Genomic DNA, 18,727 nt, shown 5'->3' with positions numbered 1-18,727 from the left:
AGGTATTTAGGAGAAAGGTAAGGAGAGAGTTGATCAGTTGACTTAATCATCATTTTATTGCTTCTGGTAGACAACATAATTACTTTATGGTCAGGAATAAATGTATTCTCTTGTAATTTGTTTTCCTCAACAGGTTTAACTTAATTACTCTCTAGCAAATATGTAAGTCAAACTTTATCTAGATAGCACCATTTAAGACGTAATAAAGTAATATGTAAGAATATTGTATGTTATTGGGATTTTATGTGATTGGCAAACATAAGGTTGAGCACAATTATGAAGGGAAAAATTAAAATAAAGTAATACATAGCATGACGTACATTTGTATTCAGCTTCTTTTTGTCAGATACTCTTTATTGAAATTCCCTTCAGAGGTCATTTAGTCAGTGATTACAGTTGATTTAGGTTTCATACCAGAACATGAAGCCTTCTGATGTTTCCTCCCAAATATCCAAATCAAAACTTTCCATGTAAGACTTGCAGCTCCAGTTGCAGCTAAAGTTGCTTCTGCAACATATTAACTCAGAACATAAATGCCTGCCACACTTTACAAATTTTTATTTGTTAAAATAAAAAATAAAAACCCAGCCATCATTTTGATTCTTTTTTGTAATTTTAATCTTATTCTGGGATAAGCTTAGCTTAGCCACATGTCACGAAACATTTAACTAAAATTCTTTTTTATGATTTATTTAGACTTATTGCATGATTTTTATTCATTAATTAATAAGCACGAACAGTGTCTGTTTTACAAATATAGTTTTGGGAGATTGTTCTCTGTCACACTCTGACATAGAGATTCATAAAATAAAGCTTTGCATGAACTGTTGATTCTTCTTCATATCTGAGGAACAGCACACAGTAGATGAGGCATCGGGCTGAGAGTGATGCCTCCGCGTGGCGTCAGGTCCAGGTCGTCTTCTCTAACTCCTGGTGCCGGAGTGAAGCGGAAGTGCTGCAGCAGGGTGGTGAAGAAGATGAACAGCTCCATCCTGGCTAAACTCTCTCCGAGGCAGATCCTGCGACCTGAAGGAGAGTTGAAGACAAAAACGTAAGAGGCTTCCTGTCTAAAAGCAGACAGATTCCTGAACCAACACACACCGGCAGAAAACGGCAGGAAGGCGTCACGCTTTACAAATTTGCCATCTTTGTCCAGAAAGTGAGCAGGATGAAAGCTGTGGGGTTTCTCCCACTCACTGGGGTCATGCAGGACGGAAGTCAGGAGGGGATAGACTGTGGTTCCCTGCAGCAGACAAAATATGGAAACAGCAGATATTTTATCTGTTAAGAGTAACAAACTGCATTACTGCATCTCAGTCAAATAATCCAGTCTTTTGAAAATAGTTCAAGCTAATTCCAGGCTCTTGAATCCATAACTGACAGAGGAAATGTTGCTGAAGGTTGAGACAAAATATTTAATCAAAATTATCCAGGCATGTACAGAGAAAACAGACATAATCACTCCCAAAATGTTCAGACGCTGATTTCTGTGCATTCCTCTTTTTTTCCACCAGAGGTCCTCAGTCCCACCAGTAGCACCAACTCCGTTTCCAAATCATCTTCCCTGAAATAGACCAGCACTCAAACTGCACTCTGCAGGTTTTCACACAGCAACATCCTGTCTGATCCTCTGGAGTTACAATCCTGAACATTTTAGATCAATCATTTCTCCAACACACCAAAAATGTCTTCTTTTCTTTGAGCTGTAAAAACGTCTGTAAAACCACATACAGTACAGACCAAACATTTGGACACACCTTCTAATTCAATGGGTTTTCTTTATTTTCATGACTATTTATAAGGCAAGAAATCCCACTTATTAACCTGACAAGGCTCACCTATGAAGTGAAAACCATTTCAGGTGACGACCTCTTGAAGCTCATCGAGAAAATGCAGAGTGTGTGCAAAGCAGTAATCACAGCAAAAGGTTGCTACTTTGAAGAAACTAGAATATAAGGGGTATTTTCAATTGTTTTACACTTTTTTGTTTAGTGCATATTTCCACATGTGTTATTCATAGTTTTGATGCCTTCAGAGTGAATCTACAATGTCAATAGTCATGAAAATAAAGGAAACTCATTGAATGAAAAGGTGTGTCCAAACTTTTGGTCTGTACTGTAATTTGACTGCAGAATTACTGTATAATGTGACATTATGTTAGTATACTTGCTTTTCCTGGTTTGATATAAATTCAGATAATTTTTTTCCAGCCAGACCTTCTTGATAAAGGAACCCTGGAAGGTGATGTCTCTGCTGGTTCTGTGAGGCAGCGCGGTGGGAACGATGCTGGCCAGTCTTTGTGTCTCGTGAATCACGGCGTCGGTGAACTGCAGACTCTTCCTGTCTGAAACCTGAACCTGCCGATCTCCTATCACCCTCCTCAGCTCCTCCTGGACCCGGTCTGGTAGACGGAAAACATCCAGATAATGACCACTTCTTCACAGCAGCATCGCTATTTCAGTATAAACTTTTGTTAAAACATTTTCTTCTTGTTCTTGTGATGGTGGTAAAGTTTTTACCTTGTATCTTTGGATATTTGGCCATGAGGAGAAGCCCCCATCTCAGAGTGGTGGATGTTGTTTCAGTCCCGGCGCTGAATAAGTTTGTGACCGTCATTAGCAGGTTCTCATTGTGGAAGTGGCTGTTTTTATTACCAGATGCCTGCAGATGAACAAATAATTATGATTCTGCACATTCCTGTCATCAGCTTTAACAGCCACAGGCGAAAATAATAATAAAAAAAGCTTTACAATAAAACCAGGCATAGAAGATAGAATATAAAACAGCATACATGTATTTTGTTTGGAGTTCCCACTGGAATTTAGCTTTTTTGCATTTTGAATGTTGGAAAAAGAAATGCGTCTCTCATGTTCTGTGCTGAAAGTGAAAAATATTTCCACAACAGGGAAATTAAACAGCTGTAGATTTAGTTTCTTTGTGTATTACATCACCAAATGTTCCTATTTATAAGGTCTCCTTATAAATGAAATCATATTGGGTCACTGCTGAACTATAGAACTCCTTTATGCATGGTTTGTGTTGTATTAGAAAGTTATATAGCAACATATTCATGACTTAACACTGAAATACAGGAATATCAATAACAGTCACAATAAACTGTCATGTGAGGGCAGAGTGAGCAGATTGAACTGATGAACTCTGAAATAATTTCAGCTGAAAGAGCAAACCTCCAGGTTCTGCTTGCGAACCAGAAAGGCGTCCACAAAGCCTCTGCACATCTCCGGGTTCAGCGTCTCCTTTAACCGCCTGAAGAGGGCGAAGTTCTGCTTCTGATTGGCTACAGCCATTTCTATGAACTCCTTCCTCCTTGCGACCCATTTAAAGATGCGTGGAAACATGTTGTAAAGCTTTCAAAGAAGAAGTTCTCATATAAGTTAATGATTTCTCCACCCTACAGCATGTTGCTGTCTTTGCATTAAATACCTGAAGGGAAAGAGAACCGCTGAGCAGAATGTTCCTGTTGGTTCGATCCACCATTGATGTGAACTCTGGGTCACTGTATTCAAATCTGCTGCCGTACACCATGGAGCAGATGATGTTGGAGACGGCGTAGTTAGTCGGCTGCATTGTGTCAAAAGGTTTTCCTGTGAGAAAGTGGAAATAATTGAAGCTTACAGCCGCGTAAAAAACAGGTTTATTCTGTTTTTGCTGTTTTGTTACACTTAAATATTTCAGAACATCAAAAACATTTTGTCAGAAAGGAATCATTTCTCAATAGTCAAGGGCCCAGACCCTCAGTACGAAGCCAAGCACAGAACAATAAGCTGGTTTTTACATCTCTACATCCTACATCTCTCTGTGGTTCCATTAAATATCCAGTAAAAAGAACCAAAAAGATTTACTGACTTCATGACTTCACATTTTAAATGATGACTTTTCTTTATTTTCCTGAAAAGTTTTGTAAGAAACAAGGATTTGGTCCATATGCAGCATCAATAGTTAATTACTCCACTGCTCTGGGGTTTGATGGTACAGTTAAAGGCGGTTTGTTGAGCCTCCAAGGAGACTAAAGTATTTTAATATTGCACAGGTTGTGCTGAAGTTGTGATGAGACAGAATAGATCACTGGACTTTCAGCCAACAGTAGTTTTTTCATCATAGGTGAAACTTGAAAACAGAACAATACGGATCAGATGTCACAATTTTTAAAAAATTCATATATGCAGGACATGGTAGAGCTGATTGAGCAATCACTAGACACGCAGAGATGGGTTCGTCTTTGCAACTTTATGACAATATTAATCTGAAAGGAACTATTTCTAATGTTTTTCATGAGACTGGACTGAATTGTCTTGTAAAAATGATTAATTTTACCTTTGAAATTCTTAAAAACCTCAATGAGATGCTGACACTCCTCGATGATTTTGTCTTCACACGCCTTCTTGCCCATCCCAAAGTCCCTGAGGTTTGTCAAAGCAAAGCGTCGCATTTCTCTCCAAGAGTCACCGTTCGACCACAAAACCCCTAAAATAAATTCAGTTGTAGATTTTGATTTAGACAGATGTAAGTACGTATCACTAAAGGCTTTCTCTCCTCACCATGCCCTTTGTTGAAGTCACGTAAAATCTGAAATGAGTCCCGGTCTCCAAACTCCTCGTCGTGCTGAACCAGAGCCTCCCTCACCGTCTGGTATCCGGTCAGAACCACCACTTTTTGGGGCCCAAGATACACAGTGAAGACTGATCCATACTTCTTAGAAAACTGAAAACAGAAAGAAACTGATCAAGTTTCTGTGACAAATGGGAAGTTCAGTTCATCTTTAAGAAGATCTCCTTGTCAGTGACACAGGAAGTCATCTGGACCGGCCATATTGTTGTTCTCACCAAGAATTTTTGATCCTAATTGCAAAGGAAATTTGCAGAAAAAGAAGAGCAGAAGACATTAAGCAAAGATGTTGGGAATTAAACTCCAAACTCCTGCGTCCAGGAATAATCGCTTTTTTCTCCAAACTGAGTTGTTTGTTTTGTTCTTAATTGTTATTTTTCATGTCATTTTTTAAGACACAAAAACTTCGAATCAAGTTTATTCATAAAAGTTTATTTTAGATAACTAAGCTAAAAATAATAACCAAAACCAATAAGTGCCACCTGGACTTTGATCAGAAGATGGTAAGGAAAATATGTATTGAGCACAAAGTTTTTCCCAGTAAATAATCAGCTAAAGCATTAAATCAGTGCTAGATGTCACTAACAACCCTAAACATACCGAGTAATGCTTTAGTGTGTCTGCACAGACTTTATGTTCCAACAACAATAAAACTTCCACTTGTTTTAGCTGTAAATGTTTAGGATTTTGCAGCTTCTCATGACTTCATCAAGCTTCAGTTCATCACATAAGCAGGATTAATTGAATTTGCATGAAGTTATTGACCTGTTTACCTCCTGGAATGTGTGGTACGGTCTGCTCAGGTCAATCTGCAGAAGGTTTCCAATCAGAGGAAGTGGTCTCGGGCCCGGCGGCTCCTTCCCATGTTTTCCAGAACTAAAGCTGGAGGCGATGAAATAGACCAGCAGCAGGACAGCCAGAGCTACCAACCATGAGGTCAAGGAGGACCAGAGGAAAACATCTAAAACCCCCATGACTCTGAAAACGTCCATCGCTCCAGATCAGGTTCTGGCAGTCAGAGTGAGCGCTGGAAAGGAAAGCAGCTAACAGAGAATGGGGTTAGTTTGGCTGGACAGAAGGAGGGGATGTTCACACAATGCAGATAGTTAATGATTCTTTAACATCACTTTGATCTATGTCAAAGTTGAGTCCTGATTTTACAGCCTGCATGAACCAGCAGCAGACCTGCTGCACTGCTAAACAGTTCATTAGAATGGCAATTTTGCATTTTCAATGCAGAATTATAGTTAAAACAAATCATGCTACTAACTTTACTTGAAAATCTTCTTTTTTATTTTGGGCGTGCCGTGGTGGCATAGCGGTTAGCGTGACCCATATTTGGAGGCCTTCAGTCCTCGTCGCGGGTTCGACTCCCGGACCCGACGATATTTGCCGCATGTCTTCCCCCCTCTCCTTCCCCATTTCCTGTCAGCCCATTGTCATATAAGGGACACTAGAGCCCACAAAAGACCCCCTGGAGGGGTTAAAAAAAATCTTCTTTTTTTCAAACCATCCACTGATGTGACTGAAAGGGTCTGGAAGCCTGAATATCCGACAGACAACATCCTGCTGCAGGAGTTGCTCACCAGTTTTACAGTTAATTTTAACAAAGAGACTCAATCTGTGACCTGAAGATAAGCAAGTTAGATATTCACTGATCCAGACATGTTTTAAATAAACAAGACTTACATGAATCATTACATCCATTTCAACTAATTTAGACATTCCTGTTTTAATAAACTTTATGCTGTGAACAGAATGAGTTGTATGACTGGAAGTGTTGGTTCTGTAAATAGTTTCTTCATGTCAGGTAAAGATTCATCAGAGGGTCATGTTGTTCTTCCTCACAGTTTTCTGTGTCACGCCTTATTTCTCATCGTGGTCCAACATCTGAGCAACATGTTGCTCTAAAACCTGCTGTTATACGTCTTAACTGGACTAATGTGAACTTTTCAGATTCACTGTTAGCATAACTTATTATTTTTAATCTTTTAAGATTTTAACCTGAAAAAATGATGAGCTCCACCTACATAAGTTTGGCAATGTACAAAACTAAGTTGGTTTGAGGAAACTACGTGTTGCAAGTCACAGGAAGTGAGGTCAGGATCTCCAAGTACAAAGACGTAGATGATAGAAGAAGTAACTACTGGTCTCAGACAGCGTGAACCTGAGTGGATTAAAATGTTTGTAATTCTGGTTCTGGTTCTGGTTCTGCAGCTTACAGGTAAGAAAACAAGAAATTCTCTATTAATTAATTCTAATTAGAATTTATAATTTTTTTCTTTTCAACAGAAATCAGAGGAACGTTTTCACCCAGATTTGTTGTCCGAGATGGAGATGATGTCACTCTGCCTTGTGATAACATGAGAGATGAACAGGATACATGTGAAAAAACTAACTGGCTGTTCAGTAATTCACCAGATGCATCAGTTACCGTCTCTACAGACAGACAAGTGTCTGGAAAAACGGAAAGATTGGAGGTGGCGGCTGATTGCTCTCTGGTCATAAAGAATGTCTCACATGAGGATGTTGGTTTCTACACCTGCAGAACTTCACATATCAATCATAATCAAGATGCTCATGCTCATCTGTTTCTTTTAACAAGTAAGTTTTTTAAAGTATTTTATCATTTTAACATTTAAACCTCGGGAATTAATGTAAAAATCATTCGTTATATTCACCAGTGACGGAGAAGAAAGAGGGCGACCAGGTGACGTTTTCCTGCTTCGTCGCAGCAAAGGAAACGTGCAAACACACGGTGGAGTGGATGTATGAGGGGGGAGCTGTGAACGATACCATGATCATGAAGACATCCGGATGTTCAGTTACTGCGGTTATTCCTGAAAGTTTCCTCAAGAACAAACCGAAATATCGAGAGATGATTTCCTGCAAAGTGAAGGCTGATTCCACAGAAAGAGACCAGCTGTTTCCCCTCAGCCCTCAGACAGCCGGTGAGTTACAGGGAGCTGTGAGGAGATGAGAAAATGCACATAAATATAGCAAACAACAATAACACGTTTAAATTTAACAGGAAATGATGTAAACATGACAAGTGCAGAAGGAAGAAAAGCTAATGAAACAGAGCCTGCATTGAAAAACGCTTCAACAACCCCATTAAGTAACGCATCTCTGTTATGTTACACTTTATGCTGCAAATGCTTTTCTGTTCCTGATCAAATGCATGAGTAAAAAACATGATTGCATGTTTAAGTTGTGCTTTTAAGATTATTGTTTTCGTTTGTTTGCAGATTTGTGGTTATACGTTGTCGTGTCTCTTGGTTCAGTAGCATTGATAGTAACTGTTCTAGTGATCACTCTGTGGAAACGAAGGGAAGGTGAGAAAAAACTTTGGCTTTAAATGAACTGAATTGTTCTCAGAAAGTTGTTTGTTGGAGCTAAAATGAAAACCTTTATGCATTTTTAGAGGAAAGATTGATAATTCTTCAGGATGTGGTGAGTTTATTCATTTCATTTTGAATTTTTCTGCCCAGTTCACATTGTTCATTGTGTGGAGATTTAAGCTGCCTTTTCTTTGCACTTTGACAGGAGCAAAGCCTGAACTCTGCTGTGGTTCTGTCTAGTCCTGGAAACGGTCCAAACATGGTGAGCATGTTTCCCTGAGCTCCAGCCTCCCTTTCTCAGCCCACTGGTGGGAATTTCACTGCAGTAAATCCGTCATTCTTACACAAACGGCTTATTACAGCAGTGATCTAAAGGTTTTTGGCCACATTTGGCCACCGTAGTGTCTCTTCTGTTCGCCTCAGCATTGCTGTGCACAACCAAACCTGCAAACACATTCAATATCAGCAGGACTGAAATGGTTCAATCCTGTATGTTTTCAAACTAAAGTGTTGCTTTAGGAATTATGCTGAAGATTATATGGCATATTGAAGATTACATAATAACTTTATCTAACTTTTCTGTCATAAGTTTTACATGAGTGTTTTTGAAGAAAAATCTAAAGTTTGAAACTGGAAATATGTGAAAATTCACATTTAAAATGGAAGGGAATCATATTAGCAGACATGCTGCTTGCAGCTTCCCAGTTACATTTTGAAAACATTGTTACTTTATTAAGGCTGAAAGATGATGTTCCTCTGCTTTCCACACCAGAACTCGCTTTGTTTTTTGTTTTTCACAGCTAGAATAGGTTCCAAACAGAAATATTTCTGTTTCTGTAATAAAGGAAAAGGTGACACACCAGCAGAATGTAGCAACAGGTGGGGGAGGAGGAACTAACTTCAGGGCACTGAGGTCACTCTAAAAGTTTCTGTAGCATCTCTTTAAAAGAACTTCACAAATGTATAACGGAAGATTTTGAGAGTTTTGAAACCACAAATTGAGCTTTGTGGTTTCACCAAACTGTGAGAGTTTGTTTCAGAAAAATGTTGGCATTACATTTTACAATATAATGTACTTTATTCATTTTCTTAATCAACTAAACACATTTTAAGACTTTCTTTGTGACCCAAGGAAGAAAGGAGAATAAACAGAAGTGAAGAAAGTGTCACAGTTTCAAATCCATCAGAGTTGTTTCTGTTTTATTTAGACTGATGGATTTTTGGTTTTGCAGGAATTTTATTTACACAAGATTAGTCACCTCTGCAGGAGGATAATATCTGTAAGTTGTTCGTAATTTTTTTCTGGATCTGTTAGAATATGGATATATCCTGCACTCTGTGACCTGCAGAAACTAAACACTTTAGTCAACTAAAAGGAAATCTCCGGGTCGTTTTTGTTGTCTTGTGAATCTTTGTGTCAGTTAGTAAAAGTTTTTCTTTTTGTGTAGGCTGACCCTGAAGATGAAGTTCTCTACGCCACCATTTGCCACACAGAAAAGGCAAAAAGTAAAACTTGGGTAAGTTTCCTTCTGTTAAGCTCTATGATGAAATCAGGAGCTGAAAAGCAGAACTGCTGCTGGCCTGAACTTTTGTGAATTTGATGTCTTGCTTCATGTTCAGTAAATATGAAGAAGGCTGTTACTCACTTTCCTGCGTGATGTTAGAACATTTTGAAATTTCAGGTTTTTTCACAAAAACCCACAATAAAGTAATTCTTCAGGGATGAGTTATTTTTGTCCTTTTCTTTTTTCCTTGTCTTTATTTTTAGGCTCACATTGACACATTGATAAAATCAGATTTAATTTCTGCTCTGTGCTCTCGTTAAGGATGATGAGAAGCCAGGCGACTCTGTGACCTACAGCTGTGTGAAGGTCGATTCTCCTGCAGGTTCCTGTGATCCTGACAGCCTCAACGCAAACCATCAGCAAATCACATGAACAAGAAATGAAATATTTTGCTTCTGAAAACAAAACCTTATTTATCATGAAGTTAAACTGTTATTAAGATATTAACTGGATGCTGGTGTGATTTATTTCAGTTGAGTAGTTGGTGTGAAAGTCAGGCTTCATATCATAATCACATGTATCTTGATTATGATGTCCAGGTTATTAATTCAGAAAAACAAATAATTCAGCAACATGATGTGTTTTCTGTATTGATCTGATTTAGTGCTTAAGTCTGACGGTTTATTTATTAACTTATTAAGTATGTAAAGTAATACAAATTATACAAGTAGGAACATTGTGCTGTATATGGAAGTTATATAAATCCAATGTGCCAGAAGTGTTCAAATAAATCACCAATATGGTGGACACAAAACTCCAAACACAAAAATATCAAACCTCATGACAAAGAAAATGCAGAAACTTTAAATAACGAGTAAATAAGTCACTAAAAAAGATAAATAACAGAATTACCTAATATGGCTTCCACAAACTTCAGTTGTCTGGGACTCTGGCAACGAAATTCACTTGATTACTAAATAATTTTTCTTCTAGTAACTGAAAACTGAATGTTTAAACTAATGAGTAACTGGTGCTGAAAGGACGAGGACATCTAGTGGTGATGAGAGGAAGTGAAAAATAAGCAAACCCACAGATTCATTAGCTTATTAAAATAATTCTCCTTTTTTCATTTCATTGCTTTATTTTCTAGATTTTTAGCTTTTTTATTTGATTTAACCAACCGTTTTATTGCTTCTTTGTTTATATGTAATGCTAAATTTTAATGTGGTACTTTCTAGGTATTTTTCTTTAAGTGTCATTTTTGGCCAGAAATGTTGCTGTTATTAAAACCTTTCTCTGCCGTGTCGGTGCTCCGCTCTGGATTACATCGTCTTTCTTTTACATCTTTTGCATCTGGCTGAACTAATTCTGGTTACGTTCATTGCATTTCTTTTCTTCAGGTCTCAAGGTAACAAAAGTAAAAACAACTTTAAAAATGTAAACAAACTGAATGTAATTATTGAATATGCATTTGTGTTATGTTTCATAGGAAAAAAACAAAGTGACTGACAAATCTATGAGTTTCATTAGGAAAACTGCCAAATTTTGTTTTCATGGCTTTTCATGCAATTTACACTTTTTCTTCTTCTTGTGCAGGTTTTAAACTCAGAATCAAGACAAACAGTAAACCACTCAGATGTTGAATCGGTTTATCTTATCGTTATTTATCATTCTCCTCAGTTTTCTTTTCATTTACTTTTTCAAATGCAGGATTATGGATGGAATGTGCCATAAGATATGGGAATGAAAATATAAATTACATAAACAAGACACAACAGACGAAGAAATTTAAATGAATGAATAAAAAAATTATATGATCTTGCAGACTGACAGCAGGATGTGAAAGAAAACAATCAATCTGTTGGATATGGTAACATCTTTTCTGGAATATCCTGCATCTATAGGAACATTTAAGTCAATTAACTCAAAATAAGTTCTATAGGAGCCCTCAAGGGCCAAAACAATAATTTGATAGATTTAAATAAAATGCACAAAAGGTTGGAATTATTATTTTCCTTCAGGATGTGCCCTGTGTTAGGTGTTATTAATACTTGAGTTTTGTGATTATGATAAATATAAATTCACACTTTAATGTGTTTCCACAGACGAGTCATAATGAGGACGATTGTCCAGATTATATGAACTTCAAAAGTCCTGCTTCCTCTGCCAACTTCAGTGTTCAACATGAACATCAAGTCTGAGAAAAGTTGATAAAAACATTCCATTATTTATGTTTTCTAATGTATTCAAGATTTTCCTTCTCCTTTTGCAATAGTTTTTTGGGGGGGTTTATGCATAGCTGCTTCTGTAAATAATTTCTTGATAAATAATTTTGTTTTATAGATTTGACATAGCTCAGTAGTAAAATACTATTGATCTAGTATTTTACCAAAACTCAATGCAAACCATCAGGACAGGAAATAAGACATCAACAGCACAACTTAGTTTATAATTATATTGGCCTTTACCTAAGTTTGCATGACTGTAAAACCCAGCAGTTTACATGTTTCTGCAGAGATTTCATTTGTAATGCGTATGTTATCTTTTGTAATATTTCATATTTAAAGCAAAGCCTGTGCTGTGTTTGCTTCTCTTACTGTTCCTTTTAAAAGAATCTATTTGTAACTCTGGTTTTAAGAAAGCCTTCCATGAGTCAGCATGACCTTGTATTTTTATTTATTTATTTATTATTGTTTAATTAAATCATTCCTTTTTTAAAAGTGATAAAATTGTCTTTTTATTTTTAAAACCTATATCAGCCTGATGACGTTTTAATACATACTTTTGGTTCTATTATTTAAGGTGGAGGTGAGCTGCAACATTTTCAAATGCAGCCTTTTAATCTGATAAAATCTCCTTGTAAATTTAACATGTTTTCCTTTCATACATGTGAGTTTGCTGCAGATCTGGTCAAGATGTAATGATTTCTACAAAATATCGACAGAAAGCAGACAGAATGTAAACCAGTACCAGCCCACATCAGCCTTTAGTGTGGCAGACAGATTTCTAACTATAGCATGAACACAAATTAAACTGGTTTGGTGAAGTTTGTGTTTAGCTTTCATAACTTTAATATAATTTACCAAACACGAGACTTGGGAAGCTGTTAAAATTTTCTCTGTCCACAAGGGGGCGATATAGGTTGGCATCTGGTAAAATGTAAAAAAAGAGTAATTGAATAACAGGTTTTAATTTAAAACTGTCTATAAAATCTGAACCCCAGTTAGGGATGAGGGGAAAATGAAGGATGTGAGGCTGGATTTTCTGCAACAGGTCAACCTGTCTGTGATCTGAGTTAAATTTACACCAGGGTGAGAAAGAAATGACACACAGACGGTTGTGATGTGTGAATTACTGGAGAGGAACAACTTTACTGAAAAGGAAATTATCTATAGACTCAGGAAATGCTAAGAGGGCTGCAGTTCAGCGGAAATGACCTGACACTTCAGGCAGAGAGAAGACAAACTGTTCGAGAAACAGAATGACTGAATTCAGATCAGTTCAACTGTCTTTATGTCTGATTCTGGCACTAAAGTTTACAGGTGAGGATTATTGTTACTGCTTTATGTCTTTGTATTTTATCTAAATGAAGTGAGTTTTCTTGTTATATGTGTGAGCTGGTTACATTTCCTGTTGTGTCGACATGTTTTCTACTTTAGCTGTTTTTCTGCTGTTGCTTTTCTCTGCAGTAACAAAGCAAAGTTCTTCTTCTGTCATTATGAGAGGAGGAGATGAAAACATTGAGGCAGAACAACCATCTGGTGAGTCAGGAAATACTTTTCAGAATTTTGGCTTCAAATCTTTTATGATGGATGCATGAATACTAAATGTGTTATTTGTATCACTGGATATTAGATTGTTGTATGTGCCTTATTTTTAGTCACCAGACAGTAAACATAAAGCTAATGTTTATTCCTATTTTTAGGTATGTGGTGGTTGTACGTCATTGAAGCTGCTTTAGCAGCTTTCCTGTTGTCTGTCAGTCTTCCCATAAAGACAAAGAAAAACAAAGGTATGAAGATTCAGCTGAAACCAGATTCATTTGTATTTTTACTGTGAACACTAAAGTACTGCTTTCCCTTTTCTCTTTGAAGGAAATAATACACCAGTGGATGAAAACCTGGTGAGTGTAACTGTTTATAGCGCAATGTACAGTAGAGCCCTGCATATTTGCATTCCAGTATTCACAAGTTTACCTGTTTGTGGATTTTAGCTATATATAAATATATAGCTATATGGCTATATATAACTAAGAATAAACACAAAATAACCTGCATGTCTTGTGCTTAACTTCCTGATTACAAGAGGCCTGTGAGACAGTTTTATGCTCTTGACTCTCCACAAGGGGGCAGGATTGGCTGATATCTTGCAAAATAGTAAAATAAAACAGCAGAAAAGAGTGTTTAAGAAGAAAACCTCTCAGTGGCGGTTTCTGATATGGGCGGCATCTTGTGGGGGGCGGCATGAGCATCCCCTTCCCACTTCATCCCCCGCAGCAACATCTTTTATTTATTAATTATTCGTGGATTAAAGCAAATTTCTCAAAATGCAACTTGTATATCCAAGATTTTGGACACAGGTGTTGAACCAAAGCTTGGAGCTAATTGGTTGATGTCTACAAACCTACAAAATGAAAACTCAATGGACTCACAGACCTGGAGAGTTGATGTAGTGAAATCAAATTTTGAAAAGAATATAAAAGGGAATAGAAAGTCCTGAAGTTTTTCTCTCTTTTTTTAGGATGATCCTGAGGTCAGTGTTGTAATCTTCTCCACTGGGGGGCAGCATGAGCATCCCCCCAGTGGATGCGGCACTAGGTTGTTGGTTTTCTTTGCCAAAACCAACAACCCATCCATCCAGCCAATGTCTACTGGTAATCTGAGATCGGGCCGCAGTGGCAACAGGACCAGTGAGGAACCCCAGATCGCTCTCTCACCAGAGACATCCACCGTCGTTTTCAGGGGCATCCCAACGAGCTCCCAGGATTTATAATGCCCACACCTAGTAGCTCAATGTTCACACTCAACGTGAAAATGGCTGCAAACAAATGCGCAATTATACAACAGTAAGCCTTTGAAAAGCAGAAGTGGAGCCTCCTGCACAACTTTTCCAGCAGTCATTGTACAGCAAATACCGAGGTAAAATCAGCTGACCAAACATGCTGGAACTTATATTGGGTTGCTAGGTGGGGTTGCTAGGTAACGAGCAGTGCTTGCTGATTTGTGAAGTTACATTCCAGAGGTTTTTGAAATGGATCATTTCCAGACACCAAAAAACATAAACCTATTGCCAAAAACTAACGGGGTGTTTTTTAAACCACTTTAAAAAAGTGGTTTGTTTTTAGAAGCAGTAGAAACCCAAATGGAAGTATAAAAATGTGCAGGATGTGAATTTTGTAAACTACATCTCCTTTAAGGCTAAATCTAGCCGGACTCTGATGGAAGCTCGTCTATGTGACTGTAGAGGTCATAACCTGAAGAACCCAACAGAACCAAAAAACGAGATCCTGACGTTCTCAAAGTGAAAATAGATTTTTTTAATGAATCAATAAACAATTAATCAATCTGAAGTTTGTTTGTTTTTGTCCAGAATGAGGAGTTGTCAGCTTAAAGTAGCATCCATATTTCATGTGCTAATACTTGCAAAAATATAATCAGCTTTTGCTGTTGAATTTTGCTGTCCTATAAAGTACTCTAACTGTGTTTGGATTCAAGCAATAAAGTTATCATTTAACCACAAATATTTGTTGTTTTGACTTTTTTTTTTGCTATTGTGTTTTTTTTCCTGCATAGTTTAAACATTTTATCAAACCACTTTCTGTATAAAAAATGTATATTATTAGTTTAATTACCTGGTTGTTCATGTTTGTTGTTTAATTCTGCTGAAGTTGTTTTTAATGTCACAACCATACATGCATCTATTTTCATATTTTCTAAGATTACCCAAAGAGATTGAAAGTCTTGTGAACAACAATACAAACTAAAGTAACCAAATCAAACAGAAATAACAATAAATAAGAACAAAAGCATAATTTAATAGACAGAAACTTTCAAACATTCTACTAAAATCTAATACTGCATTTAAATCCAAACTAAAACAGTTGAGCATTCACCAGATGTTTAAATGTTTTAGAGCTTTTATTGCACATAGGAGGTAAAACAGTTTATAACTTTTGGGTAGTTAGTTACTCTAAGAAGTTTTTTTATTATTTTAATTTTGATCCCTGGACGTCTCAAAGTTCGCCCCCTGCTGGTGTGTTAAAGGTCGACGCCTCTGTACCATTGTAAACAGCTATAATAACATCAGAGTTCATCAGACGTTGACTTTTTTTTTCCTTTTAAAAGACAATCTGCTGCATTCTGGACTGATATTAATCGACCGAGTGATATAACTGTGCTAGTTGTGAATTTGTAAAAAAAAAAAAAAAACTAAATCTATAAAGAATATAAGAAGAGAGACAGGTTGCAAAAGACAGACATTCCCTTCTTTACACAAATCTAAATTTGTGTTGTTCAGATGTTTGTCACCTCCCCTCAGATCAGAGTTAAATTTATAACAGGGTGAGAAAAAACAAAAGCATCTTAAGAAGAGATAAGTGTTCGAAGGAGGAACAACGTTAAATTCAGGAAGTGCCGACTGGCCTGCAGTTGTCAAAAGATCTGCTGACACTTCAGGCAGAGAGAAGACAAACTGTTCGAGAAACAGAATGACTGAATTCAGATCAGTTCAGCTGTCTTTATGTCTGATTCTGGCACTAAAGTTTACAGGTGAGGATTATTGCTACTGCTTTATGTTTTTGTATTTTATCTAAATGAAGTGAGTTTTCTTGTTATTTGTGTGAGCTTGTTACATTTCCTGTTGTGTCGACATGTTTTCTACTTTAGCTGTTTTTCTTCTGTTGCTTTTCTCTGCAGTAACAAAGCAAAGTTCTTCTTCTGTCATTGTGAGAGGAGGGGATGAAGTTGTGTTGGCCTGTGAAAACATGATGGGTCCGATTAAGTGCTTACGGATCCACTGGCTCTTCAGTAAATTATCACAAGGAACAGCACTAACTCTGGTTAAGTTTGGTCACCCTAATCAAACTCAGGCTGCCAGAGAAAAAGCAGACAGACTGAGAGTTTCATCAAACTGCTCTCTGATAATTCAGAAGGTCAGCGCTGCCGACGTTGGGACATATTACTGCCAACAAGTTCAAGAGCAGATGGAGCTCATACACACCGTCGCTTTGTCTCTGGTTAACAGTGAGCACATATTCTCAACCTTTACCAAATACTAACCAAGTATTTAGCACAGTCACCAGCTAACCTCAGGTCTTTGTTTTCCTCCAACAGTTACTGAACAGAAAGATGATGAAGAGGTGACGCTAAATTGTTCTGTTATACCAAATGATCCATGCAAACACAATGTGAAGTGGCTTTATCAAGGTCAAAATATTGATAAACATAATACAAATCTAGAGACAAAATACTCTCTTTGTGCTGCTGAAGTCACCTTTAAGAGTTTACATTATGTTTATGAGCCGGGCCGTTATAATTCACTGCAATGTGCCGTAGAAGAGTCTGGAGGAAGAAAGCAGCAGCGGTTTCCCTTCAGAGCTGAAACTCCAGGTGAGAAAACTAATGCAATATGAAAATCTCAATTTGTCAATTTAGTTTGATCAGTTGAGCTGATAAATTTGGCCTTCATGTTTTAATGTCATGAAATTCCTGAAAATAGAGAAGAAAAATAAAAGACCTGAAGACAATGAGGCAGAACCACCATCTGGTGAGTCACGAATCTATTTTTCTTCACATCATTTTCTCTTTGTCTTGACTTTTGAATTAAGCATTTTGTCTTTAAAGATTATATGATAAATGCATGAATAATACATGTATTATTTTTACCACATATTTATAAAACTGCATGAAGTTCAAATGTTTATTCCTATTTTTAGGTATGTGGTGGTTGTACATCGTCATAGTTGTCGTTTTGGCAGCTTTGCTGTTAGCTGTTGGGTTTTTCATGAAAAGGAAGAAAAATAAAGGTGGGGAGATCCGACTGAAAATATTAATAGGTTTACTATAAATACTAAAAGATGTCTTTGCATTTGCTTTTTGAAGGAAATAAAACACGAGTGAACTCACCCCCTGCAGCCCCTCAGTCTGCTACAGAAGTGAACCAGGATCCAGTAAGTTTCCACAGCAAAACTATTTTCCATTAACTACCCAAAATGTCAGCTTCATGAGGACAATGTCTCTCAATTTTATCAAGCTTTTAGGAATAAATTACATGTTCAAAAACACCCATGAAGAGACTTTAAAAAGAACTGGTCTAAATAAATGGAAATGAAAATGTCTAAATGTTGGAAATCACCTAATATATGACTATAATATCGAGCAGATATTTAAGGTTCTTGTCTTTGTGTAGGATGAACCTGATGCAACCATCTCTTATGCTTCAATTAACCTCCCAAAGAACAACAATCAGGTATCTGAATATAAAATTATATTTTAAGATGCTGCACAGAATATTCATATAAATCTCTCATTTGTGGGGAATTGTGTTCATATGCCATCATTTATTTGCTGCACTGTGTTCATCACAGGTTTGGGGAAGTGATGCAGCAGTGACTTACAGCGCCGTTAGAATAGGAGAATCACCTGATCCAAGCCACCTTGATCCAAGTTTTGCTTCTGTTAAATAACCAAACTGGTATTTTGGTTAGTTTAATAGGAAAAAAGTGGAATAAGATTTTTAAAGCAACTTAAACACAATACATTAACTTTATTTTTAGGGTATAGACTTTGAAGACAGTTTCACACATGAACTATTTCAATTTAAAATGTAAAACTATATTAAAAATGTTGTCTTAAAACACACAATAAAAAATGCTTATCAAACAAATTAACAATCCATCTCGTCTTGTGTGACTGCACAGGACTTTTTTGTCCACCAGGGGAGATGCGGGTCAGGTTATGACTGTCAAAATAGTTCCCCACTATTTGCAGTTATTGCTAAAGTAATCAATATAAAATGATAAATCAAACCTGCATGTTTTTGTCATGAAATACTTGAAAATAGAAAAAAAGAATAAGGACTCTGTAAGATTTTGTCTGTGCATATCTTTTTCCTTTTGTCTTGACCCAGCCTTCAAATATGTATCTCTCTCTGTCTCTCTCTCTCTCTCTCTGTGCGTGTGTGTGCGTGTGCGTGCGTGTGTTTGTGTGTGTGGACGGTGCAGTGTTTTTTTTTTATTTTCATAATAATCAGGTTAAT

At 37.0% G+C, this 18,727-nt stretch overlaps 3 protein-coding genes across 4 annotated transcripts; 2 read left to right on the top strand and 1 right to left on the bottom strand.

Annotated features, from left to right (window-relative positions):
* Positions 1-76: 76 nt before the first annotated feature.
* LOC102216722 (cytochrome P450 2K1-like) lies at positions 77-5,672 on the bottom strand. Its single transcript, XM_014475468.2, has 9 exons — positions 5,400-5,672; positions 4,560-4,722; positions 4,336-4,485; positions 3,445-3,605; positions 3,189-3,368; positions 2,520-2,661; positions 2,217-2,401; positions 1,102-1,243; positions 77-1,026 (listed from the first exon to the last, which is right to left on the bottom strand). The coding sequence occupies exons 1-9, from the start codon at positions 5,616-5,618 to the stop codon at positions 839-841; spliced, it is 1,530 nt and encodes a 509-aa protein (XP_014330954.2). The 5' UTR covers positions 5,619-5,672; the 3' UTR covers positions 77-838.
* A 1,092-nt stretch (positions 5,673-6,764) lies between these two features.
* On the top strand, positions 6,765-10,788 carry LOC111611464. Its single transcript, XM_023348327.1, has 9 exons — positions 6,765-6,850; positions 6,919-7,230; positions 7,311-7,577; positions 7,658-7,744; positions 7,875-7,961; positions 8,051-8,079; positions 8,173-8,229; positions 9,416-9,484; positions 9,794-10,788. The coding sequence occupies exons 1-9, from the start codon at positions 6,808-6,810 to the stop codon at positions 9,902-9,904; spliced, it is 1,062 nt and encodes a 353-aa protein (XP_023204095.1). The 5' UTR covers positions 6,765-6,807; the 3' UTR covers positions 9,905-10,788.
* Positions 10,789-16,109: 5,321 nt separating this feature from the next.
* Positions 16,110-18,343, top strand: LOC111611407. 2 transcript variants are annotated; one of them, XM_023348084.1, is made up of 9 exons: positions 16,110-16,239; positions 16,387-16,529; positions 16,620-16,713; positions 16,804-17,079; positions 17,189-17,236; positions 17,406-17,495; positions 17,572-17,639; positions 17,879-17,938; positions 18,057-18,343. In XM_023348084.1, the coding sequence occupies exons 1-9, from the start codon at positions 16,179-16,181 to the stop codon at positions 18,153-18,155; spliced, it is 939 nt and encodes a 312-aa protein (XP_023203852.1). In that variant the 5' UTR covers positions 16,110-16,178; the 3' UTR covers positions 18,156-18,343. The 2 variants fall into 2 exon arrangements, with proteins under 2 accessions (XP_023203852.1, XP_023203851.1); XM_023348083.1 differs by having other exon boundaries at positions 16,387-16,713.
* Positions 18,344-18,727: the final 384 nt, after the last annotated feature.

This window comes from Xiphophorus maculatus, chromosome 15 (assembly GCF_002775205.1).
Source record: "Xiphophorus maculatus strain JP 163 A chromosome 15, X_maculatus-5.0-male, whole genome shotgun sequence".
In the NCBI taxonomy this organism is placed as follows: Eukaryota; Metazoa; Chordata; class Actinopteri; order Cyprinodontiformes; family Poeciliidae; genus Xiphophorus; species Xiphophorus maculatus.
The sequence above is the reverse complement of the archived record's forward strand: the minus strand, read 5'-3'. Positions and strand labels throughout refer to the sequence as shown.